Raw genomic sequence first — 27,990 nt, forward strand, 5'->3', positions numbered from 1 at the left:
GTAACCTGCTTCTTGCTCAGTGCCAACCGGGATGGACATCACCTCCATGCAACCCTTCACAGGTTAAGGTGTCCAGTTTGCTTGGTTCAAAGACTTTAAACTAGAAGACATAGATAACCTGACTCTGTCTAAAGGTCACAAAATCCACATATCAACACCTCTAAATCTCACTACTTTCTTTATTGAGGTATGGATTAAACAAATGCTGTGCTATTTACTGAGATTTTGAGGTGCTACGAAGTGTATTCATTTTTTTTTTACCCATGAACAGAGCCAATGTATTGTTTTTCTTTGTTTTTACTTAGTTGTTTGTGGATTCAGGCATTGGCTTAATGTTTAATGGACAAACATGAGGTAATGGTATCGATCTTGTAATTTAATTCTCTGCAAGACAACAAGCAGGCTTATTTTCCAAAATGTTGAAATGTTCCTTTATTTTGTATCTCTGACTCCAATTTAAACCCTAATTCAGATGACCACAAAAGATATGACAGGATTTCAGGAGAAAGACATTTATGTGTTTTAACCTCTAAGACAAACACTGTAGCTTATGAAAACACAAACTGACAGAACACATGCAGACTCAGTGAACATTTTTACTAATCTGACAACACATACTGACAAGTTCGAAAAAAATATGCTGCATAGTGAGAAAACATGTCTAAATACAGAACCAAGCTGTGAAGCACAAGAACTGTTTCCAGGGGGACTCTAAAAAGTGATGAACTTGCTGGGACGCTTTTGCTGTTGCTATGGCGATTCATGAAGTTACTAAAGTTGACCAGCCAACTGTAATGTTGGAAAATGAGCTAAAGTGTAATTTTTTTGTTGTTGCTTAAACATTCTGATCACAGGATTGAGGTTTTATTCCCGGCATGTGCTGTTAACCCTGCAGCGTTTCAGAGCCACCGTGTATATATGACTTCAATTCCACTCTGCGGAACGGACCACAGCACATGCACTACAGTAACCTTTTCCCATCTCCCTCTCAATTCATGATACCAACACCCCAGCTTGCTACAGCAACCCCAGCCAGTTTCCCATTGGTTAGCCCCAAGGCACAGAGGAGCATATCTGTAGCCAACCTTGACGTGCTAAACTAGGACGCTGAAGGGGACAGAAATGGGAGGAGAGAGTAGGAGAGGCAGGAGAGCGAGCACAAGGAGGAGAGAGAGGAGGGGTAAAGAAAAAAAAACATAATGAAAAGCTGCTGGAGGAGTGGCAGAAATAAGGAAGTGAGGATGGAGAGCTGAGAGGGTGATGGAAAAGAGGGGACAGAGAAAGGAGCGGTGGAGAGGGAAAGGAGTGAAGGTGCGGAGTGTAAAGGGAGGGAGAGAATAGGGTGGGTTTTGGTGATTTGTACTCAGGCTGCATATGCGCCTGGTCTCCATCTCCTCCATTCTCAGCTTGAAAACTGGAAAAATCAATACACCCACAGTCTAGTGTATCCCCACATGAACTGGATCATTAAAAATATATAATCAAACACCCCATCGTCATTTTTCATCACCATTACCATCATCACACGGGCACAGATATCAGTATATCACCAACATGGCTGTAACAATGTAATAACCCAATCAATGGCCTTCTAATTATTTCAGTGCCTCAGTTAATCGTCCAGTTAAAGCAGTCCTTCAGCCTTGACTCTGAGAGCGGCACACGGAGACAGGCTGCTTGTTAACAAATGCACACAACAGAACCGAAGCAGGGCTGTTGTAATAAGAATATCTGACTTCTCAGCTTCACAACTCAATCCAACTCAGGGTCGCAGTGTTGCCTAGTAACGATGGCACAATACTGACCTTATCTATGTGGTCATAAAAATGTATGAAGAAGCCCCCTCCCCTCACGCCTTCCAACCTCCTCCCCGCCTGCCTTCGCTCAGTCCTTCCTGCAACCACACCGCCACCCTCACCGCCCCTTCTCCCCCCTCTTTTATGAGTAGCATCTAGCCAGGGGGCAAGCACCTTCCACACTCTCCTACCCTTGCCAGGGCAGCTCTGCGGTGGGTGTTCTCTGCCCAGGAGCTCCCCTCTCTCTTTTTATATGCAGGGGGTTGGTGGTGGGGCTGGGAAACATCAACACACTTCTGCAAAAAAACACAATGCGCTTGTGTGCACGGTGTCTGTGCACGCAGAACACAACAGATACAGCACTGGTGGGCGGGTGGTGGGAGGCTGGAAGGATGCAGATTGCATGCTATGAAACTGATAGATAGCTGTAAGAACAGAGGGACACAGTCAAGCGCAAAGGAGACTCAATACCACACCGCAAGGTGAGTTGGTGCACCAGTCTTCATGATAATGTTCTCTGAGAGTGGAATGTCTGTTCAGCCTGCTGAGGGAGACAAGATACATGGCAGAGTGTGAGAAAATGTGGTTGTCTGTATATGGAAACGAGAGAAATGCAGCAGGTTTACCTCTGCACTGAGCATCACAAATGTGGTGTATTTGTGAAAGCAATTTGTTGGTGAGAGATGAGATGTATCTGATCTCTATCCACTCATGAGTCCTAAGAGCCAGATTCAGCTTTTCTAATTGGGTATCACCTTGGAGATGCCCATCCTAATGAGGAAACAAACTCCAGGTGTTGCACCTGTTCTAACCTCTGGAAGTCACAGGGGGAGTGTGACACATACAGTAAACACACACACACACACACACACACACACACACACACACACACACACACACACACACACACACACACACACACACACACACACACACACACACACACACACACCTGCTCCATCTGTCTGCTCTACAATTAACACCACCGGGCTATAGTATGTCAGGATTCTCACAGCAAAGTCAAAGCAAAGATCTGAAAACTCTTCTTATTTTCTCAGCTCTGGTTTGAGAATTTGTTTAGTTTTGTGCATGAAAACTAATAAAATAGGATGCTTCATTTATTTCTCCTCCCAAGTAAACATCTATGTCTAAACCTCACTCACCTGAAAGTGAGGACAGCTCTGGGTGGATTTAAATGAAATTTTACAGGCTGTTTTTCTGGGTTTTTTTTACAGGTTTCATGTGGGTCTTGGGTTGAATGATTATAAGAACCACTTCATTAAACAGATCCCGCTAGGGAGCGGTGCCTAACAGCATCTCAGTAATGAGGACGTCCACAGCCTACCGCCGCTCTCCTGCCTACAACTACAGCAGCATCTGCTCTGTGGCACCCGGCGCATCAGGTGGGATCCTGGTGGTATTTGAACAAACACAGAAGGCATATGTATGTGTATGTAAGTGTTAGAGTAGCTAGGGAGACTGGTGAGGGTATGAGTAGTGCCTTGAGGCGAGGAGCAGAAGGGTGCCAGGGTTTCTGACTCCCACCGCGGCCTGTTTAGACACTAGCCTCTATTACTCATCTACGTGTCACTAATGCTTTTCATATGAATGAACAAACAGATACAGATACACTGCAGAGATGCAACACTACCACCACGGGGGGAAGAGTAAGTGTGAATAGCCTGTGAGACTGGGATGAGACACCCTTAGTCATACTCCCGCCTGTCTGAGCAGTGAGAGTTGCCATACAGTTACAAGTAATTGATCTAAAAAAAAAAACTAAATAAATCAAACCCAGCTGTCTTTTATATGGCTGGAAACATACAGTGTGGTAGCAGTGAATAAGCAGTGATGTATCTATGCACCTGTTGTCTGGCTTGTCCCTCTCATCTTACCCAGACTCTGCTCATTTGGGCTCCTCTCCTGCAGCAGCAGCTGTGAATATGTACACCTTGTTAGGGGGTTGACAGTTCTGGCAGAGGGAGAGACAGCGAAGTAGCTTGTTATGAAGAACAGGCTAACTATATGTCAATCTCTGCTGCGCCGAGAGAAAGCGCAAAACAGGCAAAGAATAAACAAGAGATCTCCTTTAGAATGCAAAAGCATAAAAATCCTCTTTTCATCTCAGTCTAAATTAATAATTAAAGCGAGCTGCATTGTATCGGTTTAATTATTTGAAAGCAGTGAACTAAAAGCTAATTGACCCCACATATTGTGCTAATAAAACAGTATGGTAGATTGGATACCAAAAATGAGATTTGCCTCAGAAACATGCGGACGGCCTGATCATTATGATCTGCCCCACTGTGATCCCCATTTAGCGCTCATCCAGCTCCATCATGTCTGTGCTGTAATTACACTGCATCCAGAATGCTCGCAGATTCAGCAAATCCCTGATCAGCATTATAGACTTATAGTGATTGGGCTGTCTGTAGGCCTGATTACCATAGCCTTGTGTGAAGCTGAAAAAGGGTGAGAGTTGGGGTCACTGAAAAGGCAATATGGCTAATTCACAACTTCATAACAATATTTATTTCTATGATCAACTTAGCTAATGTTTGAATAAACTTGAAAAAAACATACTCCTAGTTGTGTGGCTGTAATGTAAAATGGGAATATTCTGAGCACACAGTGTTGAAAAAAATCAACTGCACTGTATCTCGTTTGGTTAATTTGTATAAAATCCAAAACATAAGAATGACAGGTTGTGGCTTCTTCTATTCCTAAATGGCAAGCTGTTATTTTAATTGTATGGTTGTAAGGCTGATTATGTTCAGAAATATTCACTGATGTGGTCTGGACACAACGTTGCTTCAAGTAACCTTTTATTTTAATTTTTCATTGTCTTTTTCAAAGTTTTTTTGTGCCCTTTAATGGATTTAAAGATGCATTAGTCAGTTGTTTAGTTAGGTTGAATAGAGAATGAACAGTCAACAATTTTGATGGTCTCATCATTTATCAAGCAAAAATAGTTCCAGCAAGTCAAATGCTAGCAATTACTGATTTGGTCTGTTTTACATAATTGGAAACTGAATATCATTGGCCTGTGGACTGCTGCTCTGGAAAATAACACATTTAAATATGTCATATTAAGTTTAGGAAATGGGTGATGGACTTTCACTATTATAACATCCTATAAATAATGAATCAATGATCCAGAAATAAAGATATGAGGTGAATTTACCCCTACATAACAGTGCTAACAGCAACTTATATTAGGGAGAGATTTTGTGTTAATTAGCTGATACGATGTCCTTATTTCTTTATTAAAACATGAACAGATATTTATTTATATTCTAAATCAGCCCACACTGCTAGTGTTTATTGCAGAATATTTGTTCTAATCGAAAATTGTACTCATTAGTGAGCAAAAAGCCAAAACCGAAAGACCGCATCTGTGTTTAGGTGATGATGTGTCGTTTTCTGTTAAGTCAAAGGAGCAGTGTGGTGCATATATGAGACAATGCAGCATGACGGTGTCCTCCTCTCATCAGCTGTAATGATCAGAGCTGTGAGGATTAAGTACCGATGTCCCAGTAAAGGAGCTTTGCAATGCCAACTGTAGGACCACTGGCCCCTCTAAGCTGCCTAATTTGCTCATCCACAGATGCTACAGCTCCCTTAGATTGGATTAAAGGCAGAGGAATGGTGTGGAGCACCTCACTGTGGCCAACAGTGGAGCTGCAGGAAGCAGAGGCATGCTCAGATTAAAATTACTGAATTAACAGATATAAGACAGACACAATAATAAAGTATAATCACTTTCTACTTTATTATTGTAAAGTATAAATGCTGGTTTGTAAATCCATCAGGGGCGATTGTGACAACATTCTCATTCTATTTGATCTTTAGCACAAATTGAAAGCCGTAATTAACTTGCTTTTACATTAAATCAGGATCATGAATCATTTACTTTTTCCTATAATCATCAGACATTTACATATAATTCTTTATACTAATGTTGCAGACAAACAAGAATATATGGCGTAATCAGATTTACTTAACAACTGCACAAATCTCTACTTCCTGCATTCATAAGATTTTTATTGGTACCTAAAAATAAGGTCAAAAGCCAGAGGAAGTAGAGAAACCCTTAAAACCCTGGATGCATAACACACATGATCAGCCGCCGGACACACAGCATTTCAGGGTTAGTAAAAGACAAGTGAAGCATGCATTGAAAGCGCCCCCTTGTTTTTATACTCTCAGGCCATGGAAGTATCTCAAGAAGAAACAGGAATTGTGCTTAAATAGGCCATTCACAAGACCCGGTGCATGACAGGCAAAACACTGGGAAGATGAATTTTTGTGGTCTTTCCACAGATTATTCAAGTTTTTGCGATTCTCTTCAATGATAGAGACAGCGGGGAAGACAGAAGGGGTGACCATGTGACAGTGTAACTGTGGACTCATGAGGAATGCAGTCAGACACAGTGGTTGTCTCTGTGTGAATCAGGCAGCATGGAGAAGGCCTGTGACATTGATCTTGCCTCACCACTGGAATCTTCTTCCTCGTTTTCTGCACTATCAGCATGACAAATGAGACTGTCTTGGCCGAAACATGCAACGAACAAAGAGACGTTTCTAACTTGGAAAATTAAGTGTAGTGTCTTTCCTATACGCATGATCCGTCTGAGATCAGTACAAAATGAAGTAAGAAGCATTTCCTCAAGGAAAATGTAAATGATTGTAAAGTGATTGCTGACATGTAAAACATTTTATTAACAACATAGCTGTTTATATCATAATTATAAGCATATACACCGTCAGTACTGAGTGTTTTGAGAATTTGCACTGTTTACAAGTGGTGTGTTATGAATAAAATGCAACTGAGGGACCCTTCACATATTTTAATGGATTATACACAGCTGTATCCAGTTTGTAAAAATAACTGCTGTAAGTATAATCAGAATGGACTTACATATTGAATCAGTGTGCAATACAATTTTTTCTTCAGTCAGTTATACTGCAAATTTAAAGGAGAAATAGGAATAGATAGATAGATAGATAGATAGATAGATAGATAGATAGATAGATAGATAGATATTGAAATTTTGAAGTTATCGTAGCAGACTGCAGCTTTGTTATTATATAAAACTAAACAAAGAAGAAGCCCCAGGATATAATTTTAAATCACAAGCCATTTTGATTCATACAATCCTATTACTTTTACATAAGAATGACTCTATTTTTTTGTTGCTCTGACTTTAACTGCAAAATAAATGTTAGATAACACAAGCTGATTTATTTTGTATTTATATTTTCAGGTGGATAGTGTATTCTGCACAAATTTAGAACTATTGGGCCTCGTCCAAAAGTTATAGTTTCACTTTATGATCATTTATTTATAAATTCCTGACATAAAAATGATGTCAAATCTACAATCAGCAGGAACTCAGCCTTCAGCAGTACTGAATTCAAGTCAGCTGTGGCACTAATATAGGGATCAGTTTAACATCAAGTCAGCTAGTTGGCCTTTTAGACAGATAATGATACATTTTTGGTTAGTATTATGTTACTGTATTAGATGATACAGTGGATAATTTATCAGATCTCCAACATCAGTAGGGCTACAGAGTCTATGTGTGCTTGCGTTTTCCTAAAAAGACCATCACAGTTTCACGTGACAAAAAGACCATTTGTTGTTTTTTGTGCAAACAAGCTCTTCACATGACTCCCATGTCCACAGTAAAACATAAAAATAAAATATGTGTCTAATCTAGTGGGGAAAAAACACACAAAATACTTATTTGTACTGTGAGACTATTACAAAAAAGAATAAAAATCCCCCCAAAATTATTTTGATTTCCCCCACCAGTAAAATGTTTTCAATAAAGATTAAAGAGACCACTGCCATCCAAAAATAAGAGTTGAAATGAAAATTAATTCTAAGTTACATCTTTTATACATCACCTCTTAGCCTGTGTTTCCATCCATCACCTAACTTTTAAATTTTTAAGGAGCCTATGGGTTTTGGCACATGGGGGTGATTTCTTGTAATTGAAAAAAATAAAACAATAAATAAAAAAATAAATTAAATATTGCAAGACGAAGCTAAGGCTGGAAAGTCAACAGAGAGCTGGATTTTTACTTTCGCTTGACACAAACTGTAACTGAAGGAATGAGGAATTTCTGTCCGTCTGTTTATATTAGAGCAACGGTTGGGATACTTCCCCTTCAAAATAAAACGAAAATGACCAGATTCGTTTTGATTAAAAACAACAGTAAAACTAAAACTGGCATACATTTGAGAAAAAGGGACTTGTATTATATTTAAATTGAAATATTGTTATAATATAAAGGCAGCCCTGCGACAGACTGGCGACCTGTCCAGGGTGTCCCCTGCCTTCGCCCGAGTCAGCTGGGATAGGCTCCAGCACCCACCGCGACCCTAGTGAAGATGAAGCGGTGTATCGAGAATGGATGGATGGAATATAAAGGCATATTGGCATATATAGCCTTTATTGCGTAGAAATTCAGACTAGTGGCAATAAAAACCACGTTCATATTTGATCTTAATTAACAGAGAAGTATTTAGGGATATTTTAATAACTGTTGTATGCGATTAAGTTTTGTGGATTTTTAAACAGAAACTTTAATCGTTTGATTTATTGTGAAAGTCACAACAGGAAGTCCCGACTTGCACTTTGGCTAACTGGACGCCGCCAGAGGAGCAGAAGAAGGAGAAATATGTGTACTAACACACCGAGTACAGACAGTTTGAGCTCCAGCCAGCCCGTGTTATCATATCGGTATGCTGGGTTCGTGTTTGACGGAACAGAGGTAGCGTTTCCATGATGGCGGTCACCGAGGCTCAGGCGTCTCCATGATGGCCAGCGTGAAAAGTTAAGGAGCAACAACTTTGAGCAGGAGTCTTCTCGGAGACTTTTGGCTGTTATCTCTAAAACTGACCCCAACATGGCTCACCCAGCTGCTGTTTCGATTTGGGTGTTTGCTTTCAGTTTGTACCTCGGCGTGTGTGAGTGTTACTTTTCCATACCGCTGAAGATATACCCAGGAAAGTACAACTTCTCCTCGGATGTGGATTTGTCTCCTGTGCGGCGAGTAGCTCTAACGTCTGATGGAAACGGCCTGTCTCTGGCCTCTGATCCGTCTGGGACTGTCAACTTTCTGGACATGGTCAACAACTTGCAGGGGGACTCTGGAAGAGGCTACTACATTGAAATGTCCATTGGCACTCCTGGGCAAAAGGTACTGCCACTGTGTATAACTTTATCACTGCTGTTTTGTTTAATAATCAGGTGTTTTCACCTATATTGGACCAAAATGTAACTCTTCCTTTCCTATTTTTCTCAAAATTTACAACACACACCCCAATAACAGCATCAAAATGCCATGACTTTTATTGACAGTGCCTGGATTTTGTGGCTACTTTTACATGAATTGATGAAGAAAAAGGATCAAAATGGTACATAGCACATAAAAATCACAATAATTCAGGAAGTTAAGGGTTTGATGCTCCAAAGTTTTTTGTGAAGGACACTCAGACCTCCTTTAAAAATAAGATAAAACACACTTTTTTGAATCCACAGTGGGGAAAGACACTGTAACAGCGGCTCATTCACAGTACAAAATTTGTAGAGAAACATTATGAACAAAAGATGAGTTTTTAAGAACAATATATACTAAAAAAAATTGATTTTAACAAATTATTGCACATAGGTTCCAGTAGCGACATCAGTAGAGTGTGTATGTAAAAAGAAAAGTGCAGCTCCTTCTTACACTGTTATTGTATAATATTCAAAATGAAATGTACACCTGTAGATTTTCACTTCCTGATGGCGCTTGTGGTGTGTTTTCTGTGTGTGTAAACAGGTATCAGTCAGCCCACCTTGTGATCAGTTTAAATATGTAAAGCTGGACTAGGTGGGTTTGTTTTACCCCCCGGCCCTTGTCTACTGTCTACACACAATTTGGTATTTAAATGTGTTTTAAATGTAACCTAGGTTTGAAGTTTCCCCAACAGCAGGAAAAGGGATCATTGAAGATAAAGCCCTAAAAACTCATCTTTGTGTATTAAAGTTGCATATTTAGAGGCTGTTTCCATGAGAATACATCCTCCCTGCATTAAACCGGCTCAGATATATCTCTAAACTTCCTTTATATTATGCAGATCATGCCTGTCTCTCCACCCACTCTTCCCTGTAGCTCAGCACGCCAGCTCACCTACAGCTCTACTCAATCACTGTAAAGCTACTCCACACTACATAATGAGTGACTGAGCCACACGTTTAAACTGGAAACCCTAAATTCATGTCTTCATAGGTCCACTGTAGTTTGATTTTGGAAATGCTCAGCTGTGGCATTCATTGCTTATTTCACTCAAGCCCTCTAGAATATAGAGAACACCATGTGGACCTATTAACAAGAAAAAAAAGTTAGATTTTTACCAGAAGAGGTCTTTAATACAACTATCCCTGTAAAATGTAGTCAGCTGGGTTTCTTTTAGGCCTGCCAGGGATCATGAATGGAAGGACAGTATCATAGCTGTGGGGTGCTGCAGTCGCCTCTACAGCCTCAGAGTCTTTAGGTGGACTAAACCTCCCCATGCTCACATGCACTCACATGACGCTGCCTGTGAGGACCAGTGTTTCTTACCAGGCAGCTGACAGGGATTACGAGGCACCCAGGGAGCAAAGAACTGCCCCAGACTTGTACAAAACAGCACTAGCCCTGCTCCGGGCATATTCGCTCCTTGTTTTCCTTTGTTTGCATGGAAATACCCCTGCAAGTGTCATGTATTTCTCAGCATTTTATACTGCTTGTTATGTAGAGTGCTTAACAAGATCATATTCATGATTAAGGAGGACTAAATGTGGATGAGTTGGATGAGGGATTCTCCCGTCACTATTAAAAATACATGAGGCTTTAAGGGCGGCGGCGGTTCGCCTCTGTGTTGTAAGTAGTTGTGTTTGAAATGGAGCTTAAAGCAAAGGTGAATTATCTCATTAGTACGTTGACCTGTTGCCCCTGGGCTTCTCAAGTTAAACAGATCAGAGCTTTTAAGACTCCTGGGTGGCACAGCTCAGTTTCTCAGGCTCATAGAGGCTTATCAGTGCTGCCTGCCATGCCACTGCCCTGTGTCAACCTCTGAGAGGATAACGTGGCTGCACTTGTCACTTAACACACGTTACAATGAATCCAAAGTTGTACTTTAAGGAAAATCTGCTTCTCTTCTTCTATTCTGATGGAACATCACAGATTAAGGTGGAAATGTTTGCTCAGACTATAATGTATTCAAAGCAGTGTTTTATTCCCGTAAGTGGTGCACTAACCTAGGTACAGGTGATTCATAATCAACAGCTAGCATGTGCAGTAATGACAACAGATTTACTGTGTTATCATCTGAGTATTTCTGACTAGATAGAATGATTCAGAATTATCAAAATTCTGTGTTGTATCTTACAGGAAGAAACTCAGATAGTTACCACAATATGTGAGGTCAGTATCCATTAAAAAACAGTTACCACTATTGATTCATTGTCCATTAATCTGTCAGATATTTTCTAGAAGGATTGATTTGGTTAAGCTTGGCTGAGCATTTCTACTTTGAAAGTACAGTGGACTATCTACAGTATGTAGGGCTTCATAAGTAACAAACCTAAGTAAATAGGACTTTCTTTATCATGATTCTTCTTCAGACCGTATACCGCTGACTGGAGTAATGAATACAAGTTGCCATTGCATATCACTAAGAATATTAGGTGCTTGTGCAGATTTCCTTTGATTTTCTACTACTGTTTGAAATATTTGAAGTGTTCTATGTGTCATTCAAACAGTCAGCCCCTTTGTGTAGCCCCTAGAACTAACATTTGTAATTAATCTGTACAGTGGAAACTAATAATAAAAACAATGAATCAGTTTTATTCAGGGTCCAGGTGAGCCGTTCTCGTAAACCAGCGTGCACAATACCATACCGGGCCCTGAAACGATCACACCTGAATGTCTGAACAATGCCACAGTTTCCTGCAGTGTCAGAATGACAGCTGTGGGAAAAAGAAAAACTCTTGGGACTCGTGTCATGTGACCTGTTGTCTGCACAGCCTGAGGAAACTCAACAGGAAGTAAACACTGATGTGAATGAGTTATTTCATGAACAAATATTACCAGGGAGGTTTTTGAGCAAAAAAGATTTTGCAGGGTATGTTAGGGAGTAGACACAGCATTTCTTTAAGTATAATATGGATAAAGAGACACAACATTGACCAAGTTATTCTTCTATAAAGGCTTGTGAATTGTTGGGACTATAATACACAGTATAGACAGAGTAAACGGTTCCAGCACTTCTTGATATTCCTCCTCTGATATCCCTGCTGGTACACTCCTCTGTTTTCTGTGCATAATTACAGTGAAACCTTTACATCAGTTATTCATGCCAGCAGAGCCCAATCCACTTTGGTTCAGATTGGTTATGTGATGCCAAAATGTCCTGTAACTCAATACTATTGAGTCATACTCTCAATATTATTCTACCTAAATGATGATGTGATTACAGGGCCGTGGTGTTAAATGAGGCACTATTCAAATCAGCCGCTAATTGCCGCATCTGTTAGCATGTGGCACAGCCAGGCTGAGGTGTCGGCTGGAGAGCCTCACATCTGCTAATTGGTACAAACAGGTAGCAGATGCGCGCTGCCGACATGGAGCCACTGCCAATTAGACAGTGAACGCTCAACTGCAGGCTGCCACAGCAGGGGCAGAGATATGCCTGAGGCTCAGGAGCTGAGCTATGGGAGGATAGTGTGACTAGAAAAAGATAGGTGCAGTGTGGGCATAAGGAAATGCCCCTGCTCTCCGCCCCACCCCTCTTCTTCACCACAAGGTTCCAGTATATTTCCAGTCTGGCCTGTTTGGCTGGTTCAGGCCTGGTGTGAGTGGAGTGGTGCCATCTGCAAGGCAGCAGAGGGGTTTTAGATGGCACGGTAACGGTGATGGGACCAGAGCCAGCTCAATGAGGAGGAACCGATAAGCCTGACTCCCACAGACGGGCCAAGCGGGGCTTCCCGTGGCTGTGTGAACCAGTCATTAACACGTTCACAGAATTGCTTCATAATGACTTCATGCACACCTGAGCATGACAGCGGAGTTTTGACCACAGGGAAATATTTTTGAAACTTCCGAGCAAATAGTGCAGTGCAGTGCAATGATAAACAAGCCTCCAGGGGTGATTGGCCAAAGGACTTGTTAATAAAGCATGGGGAAGTAGATTTTTGTTCTGTTTGGAGTCACTTCTTTGCTGGGTGGAATAAGTGAACCATTTCCAGCTGTACTGGTCTGTCCAAAGAAAAGACAACCCCAGAGCAGAGATGACAGATCAGTTGTTGCAGTTAGCATTTTTTTGCAGCTGAGCATGCTTAACAAAGACGTAATATTTTCATTAACTGTCATGTGACGTTACTGACAAACTGCTTTATGAATGTCTTTGTCGTGGAGTCATCAGGCGGTCGTGGGGCATTAGGTTTATGACCCCGACATGGTGAGGAATGCTTTCTAGTGGGTGCTAATGCTGCCACTGCTCAGTCGTGGAGGTGACATAAGTTTGCAGGCTAATTAGTTCCTGCTCGTTGACTTGATGCCTGGAAGACAACGTTATCTCAACTGCTGTTAGCTGGTCCCCACTGTTCACATGACACAGACCACACCGGCTGGATAGGCCATACAGTCATGCCAGTAACTAGAGGCAATCATGTTTGACTCATAGATCACACATTAGAGGGTAGTTAAGGATGTATAGTCATTTGTTGCTGGAATGTGTAGGAAATAGTGCTATCGAAATTATTTTTTAATTTCTGCTCATGCCCAGTACCAAGAGGATGTATACGTATAAAATTATGAATATGATGTATCTTTCTAAATATTTTTTATTTTTGGCAAGCAGAAAGTAACGGTAGATAATGATGATCAACAAAAGCAAAGCGGCTGTTGTAATTTTCCATTTAATAATTTATTGCTGCTTGTTTATGAGAAAAACACTTTCAGCACTGTCTGGTTATTGGTTTATGACAGGTCTTGGTTTCCTTTTTCAAGCTTCGGTTCTTCTTATCAATGTATCCCTCTGTGCCCTCGTGTCATTTTCCAGTGTGTGACTCAGGAGGAGCTCGGTAAGTGTGATTAAATAACGAATAAATACAGCTGTTGTTAAAGCAACTCTGCCTTTCTTTTTCAGGTGAACATCCTGGTGGACACAGGCAGCAGTAACTTTGCCGTCGCCGCCGCCCCACACCCTTTCATTACTCACTACTTCGATACTGCACTGTGAGTGGCTGCAACATTTCATACGCAAGCTCGTGAAAATGTCATGCAAATATTCAGTTTTGGTCTCACTTTAGCTTATGTGCTCTTCATCACCCACAGCGTGTCGTGGCTGGAATAGAATTTATTAATGATTTGAATCTAAGATGATAGATTCTCCCTTAAATAATGAATTAGCCTTTTATTTTATCACTCATGATTGAATTACATAATCTTTGCTCTGTAATTGATTTATAGGCCTTGCTTTATGTTTTTCCAGTGGTCTTAGTGCTAATTTAAAACTCAGTATTCTTTTTATCTACTTACCACAGGCGTTTGTAGCTACTCACCCACCTCGTCTTTTACCTTGTGTTTAGTTCCAGTACCTATCAGTCAAACGGTCGCACAGTAGCCGTCAGGTACACCCAAGGCAACTGGGAGGGTCAGCTGGGCATCGACCATGTCTCCATCCCAAAGGGCCCAAATGGGACCGTCACCATCAACATCGCTGCCATCCTGTCATCTAATGGCTTCTTCCTTCCTGGGATCAACTGGCAGGGCATCCTGGGAATGGCATATCCTATGTTGGCACGGGTGAGAAAGTTAAAGGCCTAAATCTTAGCTTAAATTTCTCTTTCACTGATTTCTACTAGTAGCGCAGTGTAAACGCAGATTCACATTCTAAAAAAATGCTTTTTTTAAAAAAAGACAAGAAGGAAAAACATGCCTGAATATGTTCTCGTTTTAGGCTATACTTCAATATATGCTTCAATATGTGAAATTTTATTTAGTTTGAATTGTGTTTTGTTTATGATTAATAGTTTGTAAAATTCAGTCAAAAAATACATAAGGATACATAAGGGCCTGTCACAGATAAATCGGTATTACCGTATATGTTATCTAAGGTTTTGCTGAACATAATGCAGAAAAAGATGCTTGGGGTAGCTTAGCAGTAGCGTCCTCACGTAGTTTGTCCAGCAGAGCAAGTTCAACTCCAGTGTTTACCAATACACTGTCTGCAGCACATGTAGCAGAGTGCGTATCACAGCCAAGCAGATGGTGGTGCGGAGTCAAGTGGTGCCTTCATGGTGCATTTCTGACTGGGATATAAATACATTCTTGGAAGCATTATTTGGCAATGAACCCATCGGTTTAGCTCTTCACTACAACTCTTACATATAATTAACGAATACTGGCCATTATATATGATGATAATTTTATTCCCTAAAGTAGGTATTGGCATTGATTGGGCTCACAGCTTTTATTTACAGTTGCGATTCAGTTTTCTTTCCAGCCCTGATTTTGGTGACATGTGGAGCTGAATTTGGCAAAAATTTCAAATGTAAAAAACATTTGGACTTGTTGGTCTTCCTGAATAGTACACAAATAAGAGAATGAGAGCGGAAGAAGGAAGCAAAATTTGAGTCAAAAGTGGGGGTGCACAAAGAAGACAAACTATTTACTTGATAACATCAGTTTATTAAATGAATGTATCAGTACAGGAATTGTACTGATACATAGATCACACATATATATAATGTTTGTATTATAACATTTAGCTCCTGTATTTTTAATTTTTTAACACCCCCACATGTTGTAATACGGAAGCCAAGCAACAACATTTTGTTGCCAGAATTTCACTGCTGTGTTTTTTGTGCAATGACAATAAAGAACGTCTAAGTCTGAGTACTGCATAACTTTCTGCTGCCCATGTCTCTGGTACAGCACGGGCTAACTTCTGAGATCTTATCTGAATGTAGTCATGGACATTTCACATGATAACAGAGAGGTTTTGTGTGCATGATTTATTTTCAGGAGCCTTGGGTGTGACGCTTTTGTGCTGTGTGCTTTCTGTTGAGCTAACTTTTGTTGCTTTGTCAGTTCTAATATTCAATCTCTTTTTCAGTAGATTTGACAGAGCTAATCGATTTCCATTATCAATAGACGTAGAATGACATCCTGAAACGTGACGGAGGTCCAAAATCAAGAGGCTTCACTCAGTGTCAGCTTTCCTTAATGTGATAATTTAAGACTGATGGGACAAGACTGACGTCAGCGCAAACCTGAACAATACATTCTTTTATTCTGTGCTGACTACAGCAACCTTTAGGATCAAATGCCAGCGATTGAGGGGCAGATATGCTCACACTGACCACTTTGTGCTGCTGGCGTCTCCTGAGTGCTCAGGTTCAGCTTGCCCTGGGGCTGTTCTGTCATATGTGACACGATAGCACAGCACTGACATGAAGAGCTATCTGAGGAAAACAGGAGAGAAGAGCCTTTAGTCAAAGAGCAGAGCGCTGATTCATACCTATGTACACCAGTCCATAAATATATTCATACATAAACATGACTTTTAGTCAAAACAGCAATAGTTTAAACCAATATTTCTGTTTATACATCAGTAAAATGTAGTTTTCTGTTGCAAAATATATACAAATACCAAGTTCATCAGTGTGCCAACAGGTAACTTTGCACATTTCTCATGTTTAGAGTGTAATGTCTTACTGCTCTGTCAGGCAGATTACAGTTTAGGTGATTTTGCATCCAAAAAACCTCCTCAGAAAAGGAGGTAACTACAGTATTACATACAGACCATATTCTTTCATTTATAGATTTTTCCTCTTCAAACTTATTTTCCCCCTCTTGATCTCCCACCCCTTGGGGTTAAATGTATATAAAAGTCCCATCTGGATAACCACACGAACTAAACACTCAGAATGCATTAGCAGTAGAATGTATAAGCTCAAATTGATTATCCTAAGTTAATCATTGTGCCTCCTCTGTCTCTCCACCAGCCCGACTCATCAGTGGAGCCCTTCTTTAACTCTGTGGTGCAACAGCTGGGAATTCCTGACATCTTCTCCCTCCAGATGTGCGGTGCTGGACTATCAGCCAGCAGTGCAGTCGACCCTGTGGGCGGCAGTCTTGTGAGTAGTCAGGAGGGGGATGGCTGTGGGTTTGGGCTGTAAATTTGATGGACGCTGCTTACATTTTATATGATCCCTCCCTCTAATTCTGTATTCTTGCAGTAGTTTGCATCTGAAGCCTTTTATCGCTGAAATGTGATCGAGCAATCTTCTGCTCAGACTAAACAATATTGCTAGTGGATCAGACTGAGTGCTTTTTAGGGACATAATAACTGGTATCCTCCCTGTTAATGTGTCTCCCCTTTGGAAGCCCAGTCTAGCTAGAGTGGAGCTAATTAAGCTAAGATAGCATCCTGCTGAGAGCAAGTCTGTCACTGTTAAACATGCGACCTTGGTGCCTCACTCGCTGCATCTTCATCATGTGAGCCACTGATGCAGACAGATGGATAAGATGGCAGGGTGCTCGTGTCTGTATGTGTGTTTATTGACTGCAGTCTGCCAGAACGGGAGCAGAAGGATAAACATTTGCTAAAGTGTACTCTTGTTGGATATGTTGGGCATTACACTTGACCCAAATGTTTTTTGCTTCCTTTCTTAGGTAATGGGTGGGGTTGAGCCGACTCTGTATCGAGGCTCTGTGTGGTACACGCCTATAATAGAGGAGTGGTACTACCAAGTGGAGGTTTTAAAGCTGGAGGTCGGGGAACAGAATCTGAATCTAGACTGCAGAGAGGTACATTTCAAACACTGCATTGCTTCTCTGATTGTCTGAACCTCTCTCTACACTCTAGCATGCAGAAAGTGCGCTTACATGCCAATAAACAGTATCTTTAAATCTAAAATAGACACATTGTACCGGTTATACAATGGAAACGGTTAACATTCATTCTTGAATGAGATGATTGTGTCAAGGTTTAAACACAGAAATGTAACAGAATCTGAGCAGCAGCACAGCACTGAAAGTAAACCAGTTTGTCTGCTTGTGAAAGAACTTCCTCATCATGTATTCTTTTGTTTACTCAAGGTCTTCCATAGGAGCCTGTTTGACGAAGGAAACCCTACTGCTTTTCACGCTTTCTCTCTTTCTTTCAGTATAACATGGATAAAGCTATAGTTGACAGTGGGACGACGCTGCTCCGACTTCCCGTCAACGTCTTCAATGCGGTGGTAGAAGCCATCACACACAGCTCTCTGGTACGCTGCCTTCTCTCCACAGACAATGATGAAACATGTTGTCAGAGCAAAGGGATGCACACACTCACTGTTCAAGGACGTAGGAGCTTGAAGTGGAAGGATCGGGAGTTTTTCTGCTGAAAAATAAATGCTTCATGCCTTTTGTTTATTTACTATTCTGCTTTACGCATTTTTCACCTTTTGGAAGCACACGCAAACTGTTCTCAAGGTTAATTTGAACATTTTCAATTAATGTGCGCACATCCTTGTGGATAAATCCCAAGCGGGAAAATGAAAGAAATCATCAAAACCTGTTTTGATGCTGTACAGACCTTCTGTTTCTGTTTATCTTTTCACCCTGCCTGCCTTCCTCTGTCTCTCTTTGTCTACTTCTGTCTTTTTTCCCTGTTTGATTCAGATCCAGGATTTCTCTTCAGGCTTCTGGGATGGCACCAAGCTTGCATGCTGGATGAAGGGAGAGACTCCGTGGAGGTTTTTCCCCAAGCTGTCCATATACCTACGGGCCACGAACACCAGCCAGTCCTTCCGCATCACCATCCTGCCTCAGGTACCTCAGCACATAAACACAAAGACAACTCAGTCTCGCTCTAGAGCCACTGCATCAGCCTAACATGTACTCATCACTCTGTCCTCATTTCTTTCCGTCTTGCAGCTGTACATCCAGCCAATCACAGACGTGGACGGCACACTGGACTGCTTCCGTTTTGGAGTGTCCGCTTCAGCTAATGGCCTGGTGATTGGTGCTACAGTAATGGAAGGCTTCTATGTGGTGTTTGACCGTGCTCAGCAGAGGCTGGGCTTTGCACTCAGCACCTGTGCAGGTGAGATCATAAACCGGGTGCGGTGTGCTGACGACTCCCTAACAATGGAAAAAGTCTGTCTTAATGCATGTAAATACTACTAAGACTATATAAATATTATATGAGGCTTCCAGCTGTAGTCAGTTGATCCTAATAAATGTGTCTCTGTACGTTTTGAAACATTAGTTCTCAAAGAGCAAGTGCAAACATGCCAAAGGTGTTTTAATTTTTCATAACTCGATATACTATAATTGTGTGAGACTTTATTATAAAGTGCTGAGTTAAAAACAAAACAGACTGCGGTGCATCAGCTAGCTGTAAACACTAAGAATAGTTTGTAGTGAGAGAAAAAACAGCAGCTGAAGGCTAAACAAGTATGGATGGGAGAATGGTTGTGAAGATGCAATCAACATGGTTAGTCTATTCTTTAGCAGGAGCTCTGCTAGATTTGAACTCTGTTCTAAAACCTGTAGTGAATCAAGGACTAGAATGCTTAGCGTTGCTTAGTTACAGTGATTATAAAAACCATGCAGATTCTCACTCCTAAATATGAAGAGGTAGCAATAAATACACTCAAAGTATTCTCCAACTGCTAAAAATGATTCTACTTTCTGTTTCCTGATTCATGAGGTACTTTAACAGATAGTTTCCCGTAGGTCTGTGTAAATATGTGGTTGGGCATGTCTTTCCACTTTTATCTCAAAGTACAAAGATCACTTTTGTTCTGTATTAAGCAAACACACTCGGAGCAGATGTGGGCTGAAGGTTAGGTTTCAGGCTTGTGACAGGAGGTTTGCCAGCTCTACTTCCTGGACTGACTGGTAAAATCCAGACGTTCAGTCAGGTCCATAAACATTTAGACATTGACCAGTTTTCAGCATTTCAGCTCTGTCCACCACCACGGTGGATTTGAAATGAATCAGTCAACGTGTGATTTAAGTACAGACTCTCAGCTTTAATTTGAGGGTATTTCCATCCAAATCAGGCGAACAGTGTAGGAATTACAACACATTTCAGATGTGCCCGCCTCCTTTTAAAGGGACCAAATCAAGTTTTGAATCAAAGGGTAGTTCACACATGCTTAATTCAATGACTGACCGAAAGCTGAAAATCCAGTGATTCTCTCTGTTTTCACAGTTTCTGGCTTAAATGAACGGTGTCTTTTTTTTTTTTTTTAAAGACTCCAAACCTTTTAAACCCAATGGCCGGCTTTGAAGTTCATTTTGTCAGTTATGTGATCTGTTGTTGCAACGGTCTTCTATTTGTGTGCAGTGAGTGGTGGAGCGGCTCTGTCGGAGATCGCGGGACCCTTCTCGGCAGCAGATGTGGCGGCCGACTGCTCCGCCGGCACAGTGAAGGAGCCTTTAATGTGGGTGATCTCCTACACCCTGATGGCGGTGTGCGGCTTGATCCTCATCATCCTGTTGCTGCTGCTCGTCCTGCCCTGCAGACGCAGAGACCGCTTCGGGGAGATCACAGACGAGTCCTCGCTGGTCCGACACCGCATCAAGTGACTGAGAGGGAAAGGACGGGCGGACGCAGTGAACGGGCAGAGGGGCAGCGAGCGGAACCCGTCCACTGCTGTGGAGAAGCGGCTGAAGGTCGACACGCACCGACCAGTGACACTTGACTCTGAATGTCTGACTGACATCAGACTGCACTCATCAGCTTTGCCCGTGGAGGCAGACACACAGATAGATCAGCTGCCTCTCAAAGGGAAGACCTCCCCCCAGAACTCTGCTTAAAACAGCTGCTGGTGGTGAAATTACGGTCCCAGTTACGCTTGGTGGTATATCTTCCTTATTCTCACCGATAATTTGTCAAGTCTCTGCTTTAATATAGAGAAAGACATCCATCATAGAAGAACAGATGCAACTTATTCACTCACCAAAGCTTTTAAAGACCATAATGCCTGGAAGCTTTTTATTAATGGCTATGATTTGCTTTTACTCAACTGGAAAGGCACACATGCTGACAGTATTGCCCTTCGTGCCTACATCCACTGGAACAGAGAGCAGTTTGTGAGAGCACTCAAATCAAGTTTAGACCTCTTCTGTTAAGGGCTGTTAAAAGGTGTTATGGGAAATGTATTACATCACTAACACGAGTTTGGAGTGAACCAAACTACGAAACAATGAAGGATAGAAAACTGTGGAGTTTACGACACAAGTACATCCCTGATCTCCAAGCAAACTGAGTATTATAACTAAGGGGAGGGAGACAACTTCATTAAATGTGCCTTTTAAAGATGATAACCTGCAACCAACAGATCTTTCACATAGCTTGTTAAAATCCAACACCAGCTCTGTCATCAGTTCAGAGTGCCGCCTTATAATCTGAAGCTACTGTCGCTTCCAGGGCTCTTCTGTGATGTCAAATTATCGCCTGTCTATATTGAAGTTGAGGAGGAAAGCTGCCCAAATGACCACTTTTTAGTTCTACACATGTTTACAGCGCCTGTAGTGTCTTCCAGTCTCAGCTCACCGCTAAGACAACATGATTAACAGTATCAGCAGCCTGACACGTACTCTGCTGAAATGCACTTTGTTTCTGAAGTTGATCAGAAGTGTAATGTAAAGCGACAGATTATTTACAATGTTTTCTCAATCTGATATGCAGTTTGTATTCATGTAATTTATCTAGTTTTGCATACATGCAGCTTTATATTTGAATCTTTCGAATGTGATCGTATTATTATCCCAAATCTTTGCTTTTTAGACTAGATGTTAAAGGGTATTTATACTGCACAGTTTACACAAATCACACACTGAAGTAGAAGCCAAAGCAATTCTGACACTTTGGAAGCATAACTCCTCATCATTTACATCTAGACTACAGACTTTATAGCAAAGCTGACTGATCTGTTAGCAATAAAAATGTTACTGAATGTCATTTTTCAGACTAGTTACAGTTTCTTTGAATCAGTTCTATGCAAAAGAAGCTCCTCAACTGAGTCTGTGCAGCACAATCAGTCTGAAACTTTGCTGATTTTGACGAGAACGTGATTGTTGACCCGGGCTTTTCTGTATGTCACTTTCTGCCAAAATTTAAAGTTGTAAAATTGTTTAATCGAAGGTACACTTGAATCCTTGAATGTTGACTTATTTATGAGGGTGTCTGTCTGTGCCAAAATTCTACTTGTCCTGTAAATAAAGTAACTTGTGACAAATCAGAGACGTCAGTCATTTTAAACGAATAAATATTTCAGGAGTCGGCAGGACTAATGTGATGTGGTTTGTGAGTGACATCTTGTGTTGACTTGTAGTTTCCTCATTTAATGACTCAAACATTAGTCCAACTACATGAAGTAAAGGAAAAAACAGTATAAAGTGTCGAGACAGAACAGCTTTCATGCAGTTTGGCATCGTGACTGTAAATCTCTGGAGGGCTGAACACCACTCTTTCAAAGGATATTCCCAGGTTTGGTGTTTAAATGATGATTTTGGATGTTTCCAGGTACTGCTTGCATACTGGAAAAATGTAATTTTAGTCATATCACCTTAAATCTTAACAGTGCTCCTGTTAGGTCCGTGTACAATCCGTGTATGGTTCGCTCATTCGTTTTTCCTTTTCAAAATAAAATGAGAAAAAACAAATAATCGGTTTGTTTTTTCATTTAAAAATGAAATTCGATAAACTAAAAGCAGAGAAAGGAAAAAACGCTTTGGCTCCGCACTTGCTGATGATCCACTTCCGGTCTCAGGAAATGAAAAAAACGGACCTTTTTCTCGTTTCTGTCTCTTACTGATTTTATTTTTTGCTATTGTAAATATAAAATGAAAATCAAAGCATTTAAAAAACATTTCTTATTGAATGTCCATGTTTAATCATTCATTTCATTTTTTGTATTTTGAAATGAAAATCAAATAACCACTCGTTTTTTGTTTTTCAACACCCGTTTCAGGACGGAAAATCCAATTACCAGATCCGTACACTGACCCTGTTAGCTTGTAACTAACAGTCACATAAGTTATGAAAGAACAGCAATAATTCTTGTAGAAAATAACAGTGATACATAAACATAATGTAAATGCAACAATTGCAGGATCAGTAAAGTATACTATCTATCTGTCCGCAATACAGATATCCATTATTATAACACTGGGACAATGACATAAGGTATGTGCATAACTCCTACATCTCAGACTGATCATTTTTGGTCCTTTAATCAGTCATCTTGATGCTTCTGTAAACAGAAAAAGAAGTATGATTTGCATTATACATTATTTTTTGTGTAAACTGATTGTAAATCAGTTTTTCATGTACATAACATTTCAACATGAAAGGCTAAAAATGACTATTAATAATGTAATGATCATAAAACCAAAACTCCAACAGTTTTTATGGTGAGATAGAAACTGTCTGTCAATCAGCTAACTGATAAACTGTTTCTTTCAGCACAAGATATTATTATTTGGATTTTAGTTTCTGCTTTTCAAGAATAAAATCAGGCCAAACTTTGAAAGTTTCTTTGGACCATCAAGGCAAAGGTGGCCGAAGATCAATTAAACATAATGTCAAAGCCTGGATTACCCCTTTAACTTGTCAGACAGTTAAATAAAAAAGATTAATCACACACAACAGTATTAAAACATCAAAACCCCGCTGGATTCTAAGACACTGTGTTATACATATACTCTATTGAAACTCCCCTCCATATGAATTCCATTAGTTTTTACCTTCATGTGACGGTGGATCCAGTCGAGGTAGGATGTGACGTTGCCATAAACACCTGGTTTTTTCTGCCCAGTGCAGTGTTCCCCCCAAATACTGTCACCTATAAGCCACCATAGTCCATCTGTCAGGGTCACCAGAGGACCGCCGGTGTCAGCCTGAAACAGGTCAGGAGGAAGTATGGAAATAGTGGTGCTGATTGAAGCAGATACACACTCACTGTCAAAGCTTTTACTGAGCTTTAGAGGTCCAGTATGTTCAGGTTAGACTGTATTTAAGATCTTCCAGGGATGTCCACAAAAAGCATTGAATGATTCCAATCAAACCTGACATCACAGTCAGCTGCCTTTTCTGTGCTTTAACTTTCTGACACGACTGTATAAATGGTTTGTTGTAAGATACAAAACGAAGCAGTTTATTTAAAGCCGTTGCCGTGCACAGAACACAGTGCAGGTCTTGTTTGATGAAGTAAGTTATATAAGAGAAGGAAAATGCTTTGAATTGTTCCATGAGTGCAAACTGTCTTTAGGCCTATGATCTGTTTGAGCAATAAATACTGGGAACACTCATTTACTGGAGCACATTGCTGTCCAGGATCAGTCTGTACTGACAGAAGACATGAACTAATGCGGAAATATATCATCTCTGGAGGCAGTGGAACAGTGGTGGGCGTCACACTGTACATGGCAGTTATGTAAGTATGAACTACAACATATTTTACACTGCAAAAACTCAAAATCTTACCAAGTCTATTTGTTTTATTTTTAGTCAAAATGTCTCATCCCACTTGATTTAAGATGAATTCACTTAACAAGCGACATTTCAGTGAGATAGAGGGACTTGTTTGAAGACAATGTGTCTTAAATATCTTGTTAAGTCAAACAATCTTGAACTTATCTTGTTTTGAGTTGAATTTTAAAAGAAAACTCCAAATAAGTTTAACCCTTGTGTTGTCCTGCGGGTCAAATTGACCCGTTTTAAAGTTTTAAAAAAAGTGGAAAAATATATATATATTTTTTCACAGTGAAAACTTCCACATTTTCAATTTTTTTGGGACATTTTTGAACAGTTTTTGGTGGGAAAAAAAGGAATGTTAAAAAAAAGGTTTCTTTAAGAACATTCACAAAAAAACAACCAGAATCTAGCGAAATTCGCTTGGTTTTGGTTGATTTTTCCCCAAATGTTCTTAAAGAAAATATTAGAACTTTTACTGATATATATATGGAATCACTTTAGATATTTTTAGGGTTTTTTTTGGAAGATTTTTATTCATTGTTTTGAAAATATTTACAATTTTTAGATATTTTGAAATTTTTATTTCTTAGCAAATTTGGGATTTTTTTTTTAAATAAAACTTTTAAGGGAAACTTTTTGGCAGATTTTTTTCACTTAATTCAAGGTAAAAGTTCCTTGACATAAGTTTTTTTTTCTTGTTTTGAGAGGGGCATTTTTTCCAGTGTGGTAGGTTTTAGTACTTAAATCTAAATTTTATATTGTATTTGTCTTACATGGCATATTCTGGCTCCTGCCTCCGTCTCTCTGGCACAGAACATGTCCTGTGATATCTTGCCGTTGTAGGCGATGGAGCTGTTGCATTCTGTGGTATCTACAACAGAGACCTGAGCCTCCATCAGCTGCACAGAGCCAGAGTCTGTCAGAGAGACACAACACATGGGACACAACTCAGACCCTCACCTCCGCAAGCTGACATCTCTTTAAAGTAATGTTTGGTACACACAGTAACAGGAGAATCACAAGCAGTCACAGAGTTGAAGTCAATTAGTGCAGAACTTTAGCGCCATCCAGAGGTGGCACTAAAAAGGTGGCATTCAAGTGTAACAGATTCAGATATACAGTGATTTATCACTGGAATATTACTTGGTAAAATGTAACAAACACACAGTGTGTAGCATTATATTTCATCACTAATCATTATCATCTATGGTTTTGCAATTATTGTACAGAATTTAAAAGACTTCATTGATTTTGAGTGTCTGTAATCTCACATATGGTAGCTTATTGCGTAGACAGCAGTCAACACTGATACTCGTCATATGTGTATCAGCATTAGTGGTATATCAGGCCACCATAAAACTTCATATTTAATTTCTCAGTATTATGTATTCATTGTGTCTTGTGCATTCTCTTCATTGAGACAACATGCTGGTTTGGTTCACACCACAGAACCACATTCAACCATCACCATCTTACCTCCATTTCTGCTGCGATCAAATCGTGTTATCCAGTAGCTCTGAGGAACTGTGACATTTAGACCAACATTTGGGAGGCAAACAGGTCCGATATTACTGGAGGCTAAAGAAGAGAACATGTTATAAAACATGTAGTAAACCCACAAAAGCAGAAACTGATGCCACTGAAATGTGTTGAGACTTACATCCTCCGTGGACATAGATGTATACATTTAATGCCAAATTTATTGGAAGAGTCACACAGAATAAGGGACAAACACCCATATGACAGTTTATAGCATAAAATAAGACAAATCTAATCAACCACGCAGGTAATTCTTGTGCCTGATATGGTTCAGAAAAAAAACATGACAGTAAATGCAGTGGCTAATAGAAAAGCAATAAGATAAAAACATAATACATTACTGGAAAAAAGTAAGCTACAATAAGACGAGAATAGAAAAATACGAAGCGTTAACATAATAATAATAATAGCAAAAACAATAATAATCATTTATTATTATTATTATTATTATTATTATTATTATTATTATCTTACACACACTCTTGCAATATATTTTACCTTCTATTATTTTCCTACCACCGTTTATTAATGTGGATGCAGTAAATGTAATGTAATGTAATGTAATTTCACATCACTAAAAAATACATTCTCCATAATATCCATACAGTTAAACCAGAACCTATTTAGAACTTTATCTATCATAGGTGTAGTTTAGGCTACCATCTCATAAACTAGCAAACGAATGTATATACTGTACGGGTTATTTTATGTTATGTTGTTATTACACAAACTGCAATAAATGTCAGTCCAACCCTGTTGATTTAGACGACTTTCAGTTTCTGAGTACAGAAATGTTGTTCATTTGGTAAATATGTTTCTTCTTTTGATCTAATCTGTGTCTGTAAATCTGTCTGTATCTGCACCTGTGATGTCCAGAGGTCTGGAGAGCCTCATAAGAGCGACGTCGTTCTCGCGAGTCAGGATGTTGAAGTCTTCGTGCATAATAACGTGACTGACAGAGTAAGCCGGGTTGAACAGGGTGTTCAATCGATCCATTATCCCAGCATATACAGACCAGTCTGCAGGACTGGAGGTTCTGTAGAGGAGGTGAAGCAGCAGAGGGAGGATTCAGACCACAGGTAGAGCTTTAAAGGAGCATGGAGAAGGAAGGAGGCCTCACCTCATCACACAATGTGCTGCAGTGACTATCCAGTAGGGGGAGATGATGGCTCCTCCACAGCGGTGAACGCCTGAAACCTGGAGGCTGACCTGCCACGGCCAGGAACCCACAGAGGCCAAACTGCTCCGAGAGGCTCTGCTGGAGTTTATGCCGCTCCCACAATCTGAAAACAAGCCAGCTGTTAGAGAGGAGGCATTTCAATGCTACACACTTCTACAAGAAGGTAGAAAAGGAGTCCTGATTTTGTGTGAAATCAGTGAGAAGATGTACTCAGAGGTTAAATTGTTGGACAAGTGACAAGACAAAATCTGCAAAAGCTTTTTGTTTTTGGTCATTTTTGTGTAAAGTATGATGGAAAACACAAAAGATACAACATAAAGGAGACAAAAAGTTTCCCCAAAAGACTTAAGGATTGGTAAAGCAGAATTTTAAAACCTAATCTTATAAAAACTTCATCTCCTTTTATTCTGTAGTAAGTATAATAACCTACCAGTACAATGTAACGTCACCACACTGTTGTTAGGACACGTGTTGCTGTGGAAGAGAATAAACAAACAGTCTGAGTCAGATTATTTTATTATTAATTCAGAATTAAAATCTTTGTTTCTTCTTACCAGATCACTCACCTCAAGACAAGCTGCTGAGATATGAATGCTTCAGGAATTAAATCAGACTTTACTCTTAAGAATCCACCATTTGAGCTGGTCGTCTGTTGGCCTGATTTAAAATATGTGGCCCTGTCAGAGCACAGATGACAGATAAAAGGTCATTTAGACACACAAGCCCTTCACACGTTGGATTTGCTTTGATTTGGAATTACATATCTGAGCATCTGACCTGCTGTAGCCAATGCTCTGGCAGCTTGCTCTCCCCTGCTGGTCGGTCCAGCCGTGAGAACAAACGCTCCTCCAGGCTTTAGTCTGAGTCGAGTAGATCTGCAGCAGGAAACTGGAGCCGTGCAGCCTCACTGAGCACAAACAGCAAACGATGGCATTTGGTTAACAGGGGAA

The 27,990-nt window shown here is 40.3% G+C and overlaps 2 protein-coding genes and 1 long non-coding RNA gene across 3 annotated transcripts; 2 read left to right on the forward strand and 1 right to left on the reverse strand.

Moving 5' to 3' along the window:
- Window positions 1-2,153: 2,153 nt before the first annotated feature.
- On the forward strand, window positions 2,154-6,638 carry LOC127536701 (uncharacterized). The gene is made up of 3 exons (XR_007945795.1): window positions 2,154-2,278; window positions 3,032-3,199; window positions 6,120-6,638. It is a non-coding gene; the product is annotated as an uncharacterized LOC127536701 (long non-coding RNA).
- Window positions 6,639-8,436: 1,798 nt separating this feature from the next.
- On the forward strand, window positions 8,437-22,125 carry bace2 (beta-secretase 2). The gene is made up of 9 exons (XM_022197203.2): window positions 8,437-9,008; window positions 13,984-14,072; window positions 14,426-14,642; window positions 16,847-16,978; window positions 17,517-17,651; window positions 18,011-18,112; window positions 18,510-18,659; window positions 18,765-18,933; window positions 20,185-22,125. The coding sequence occupies exons 1-9, from the start codon at window positions 8,715-8,717 to the stop codon at window positions 20,424-20,426; spliced, it is 1,530 nt and encodes a 509-aa protein (XP_022052895.2). The 5' UTR covers window positions 8,437-8,714; the 3' UTR covers window positions 20,427-22,125.
- Window positions 22,126-22,657: 532 nt separating this feature from the next.
- On the reverse strand, window positions 22,658-27,957 carry LOC110953278 (transmembrane protease serine 2-like; the record flags this gene model as incomplete). Its single annotated transcript, XM_051958248.1, has 9 exons — window positions 22,658-23,098; window positions 23,592-23,744; window positions 25,095-25,237; window positions 25,798-25,899; window positions 26,724-26,896; window positions 26,981-27,143; window positions 27,471-27,514; window positions 27,607-27,717; window positions 27,818-27,957. Coding segments are annotated over 9 exons (1,047 nt in total), but the record flags the coding sequence as incomplete, so codon positions are not given.
- Between the last annotated feature and the right edge of the window lie 33 nt (window positions 27,958-27,990).

Source organism: Acanthochromis polyacanthus, chromosome 13, assembly GCF_021347895.1.
Source record: "Acanthochromis polyacanthus isolate Apoly-LR-REF ecotype Palm Island chromosome 13, KAUST_Apoly_ChrSc, whole genome shotgun sequence".
In the NCBI taxonomy this organism is placed as follows: domain Eukaryota; kingdom Metazoa; phylum Chordata; class Actinopteri; family Pomacentridae; genus Acanthochromis; species Acanthochromis polyacanthus.

Coding starts and splice junctions, on each gene's coding strand:
- bace2 (XM_022197203.2), top strand. CDS start 8,715: ATGGCTCACCCAGCTGCTGTTTCGATTTGGGTGTTTGCTTTCAGTTTG. Junction 9,009..13,983: donor TTGGCACTCCTGGGCAAAAG/GTACTGCCACTG, acceptor TTTCTTTTTCAG/GTGAACATCCTGGTGGACAC. Junction 17,652..18,010: donor TGAATCTAGACTGCAGAGAG/GTACATTTCAAA, acceptor TCTTTCTTTCAG/TATAACATGGATAAAGCTAT.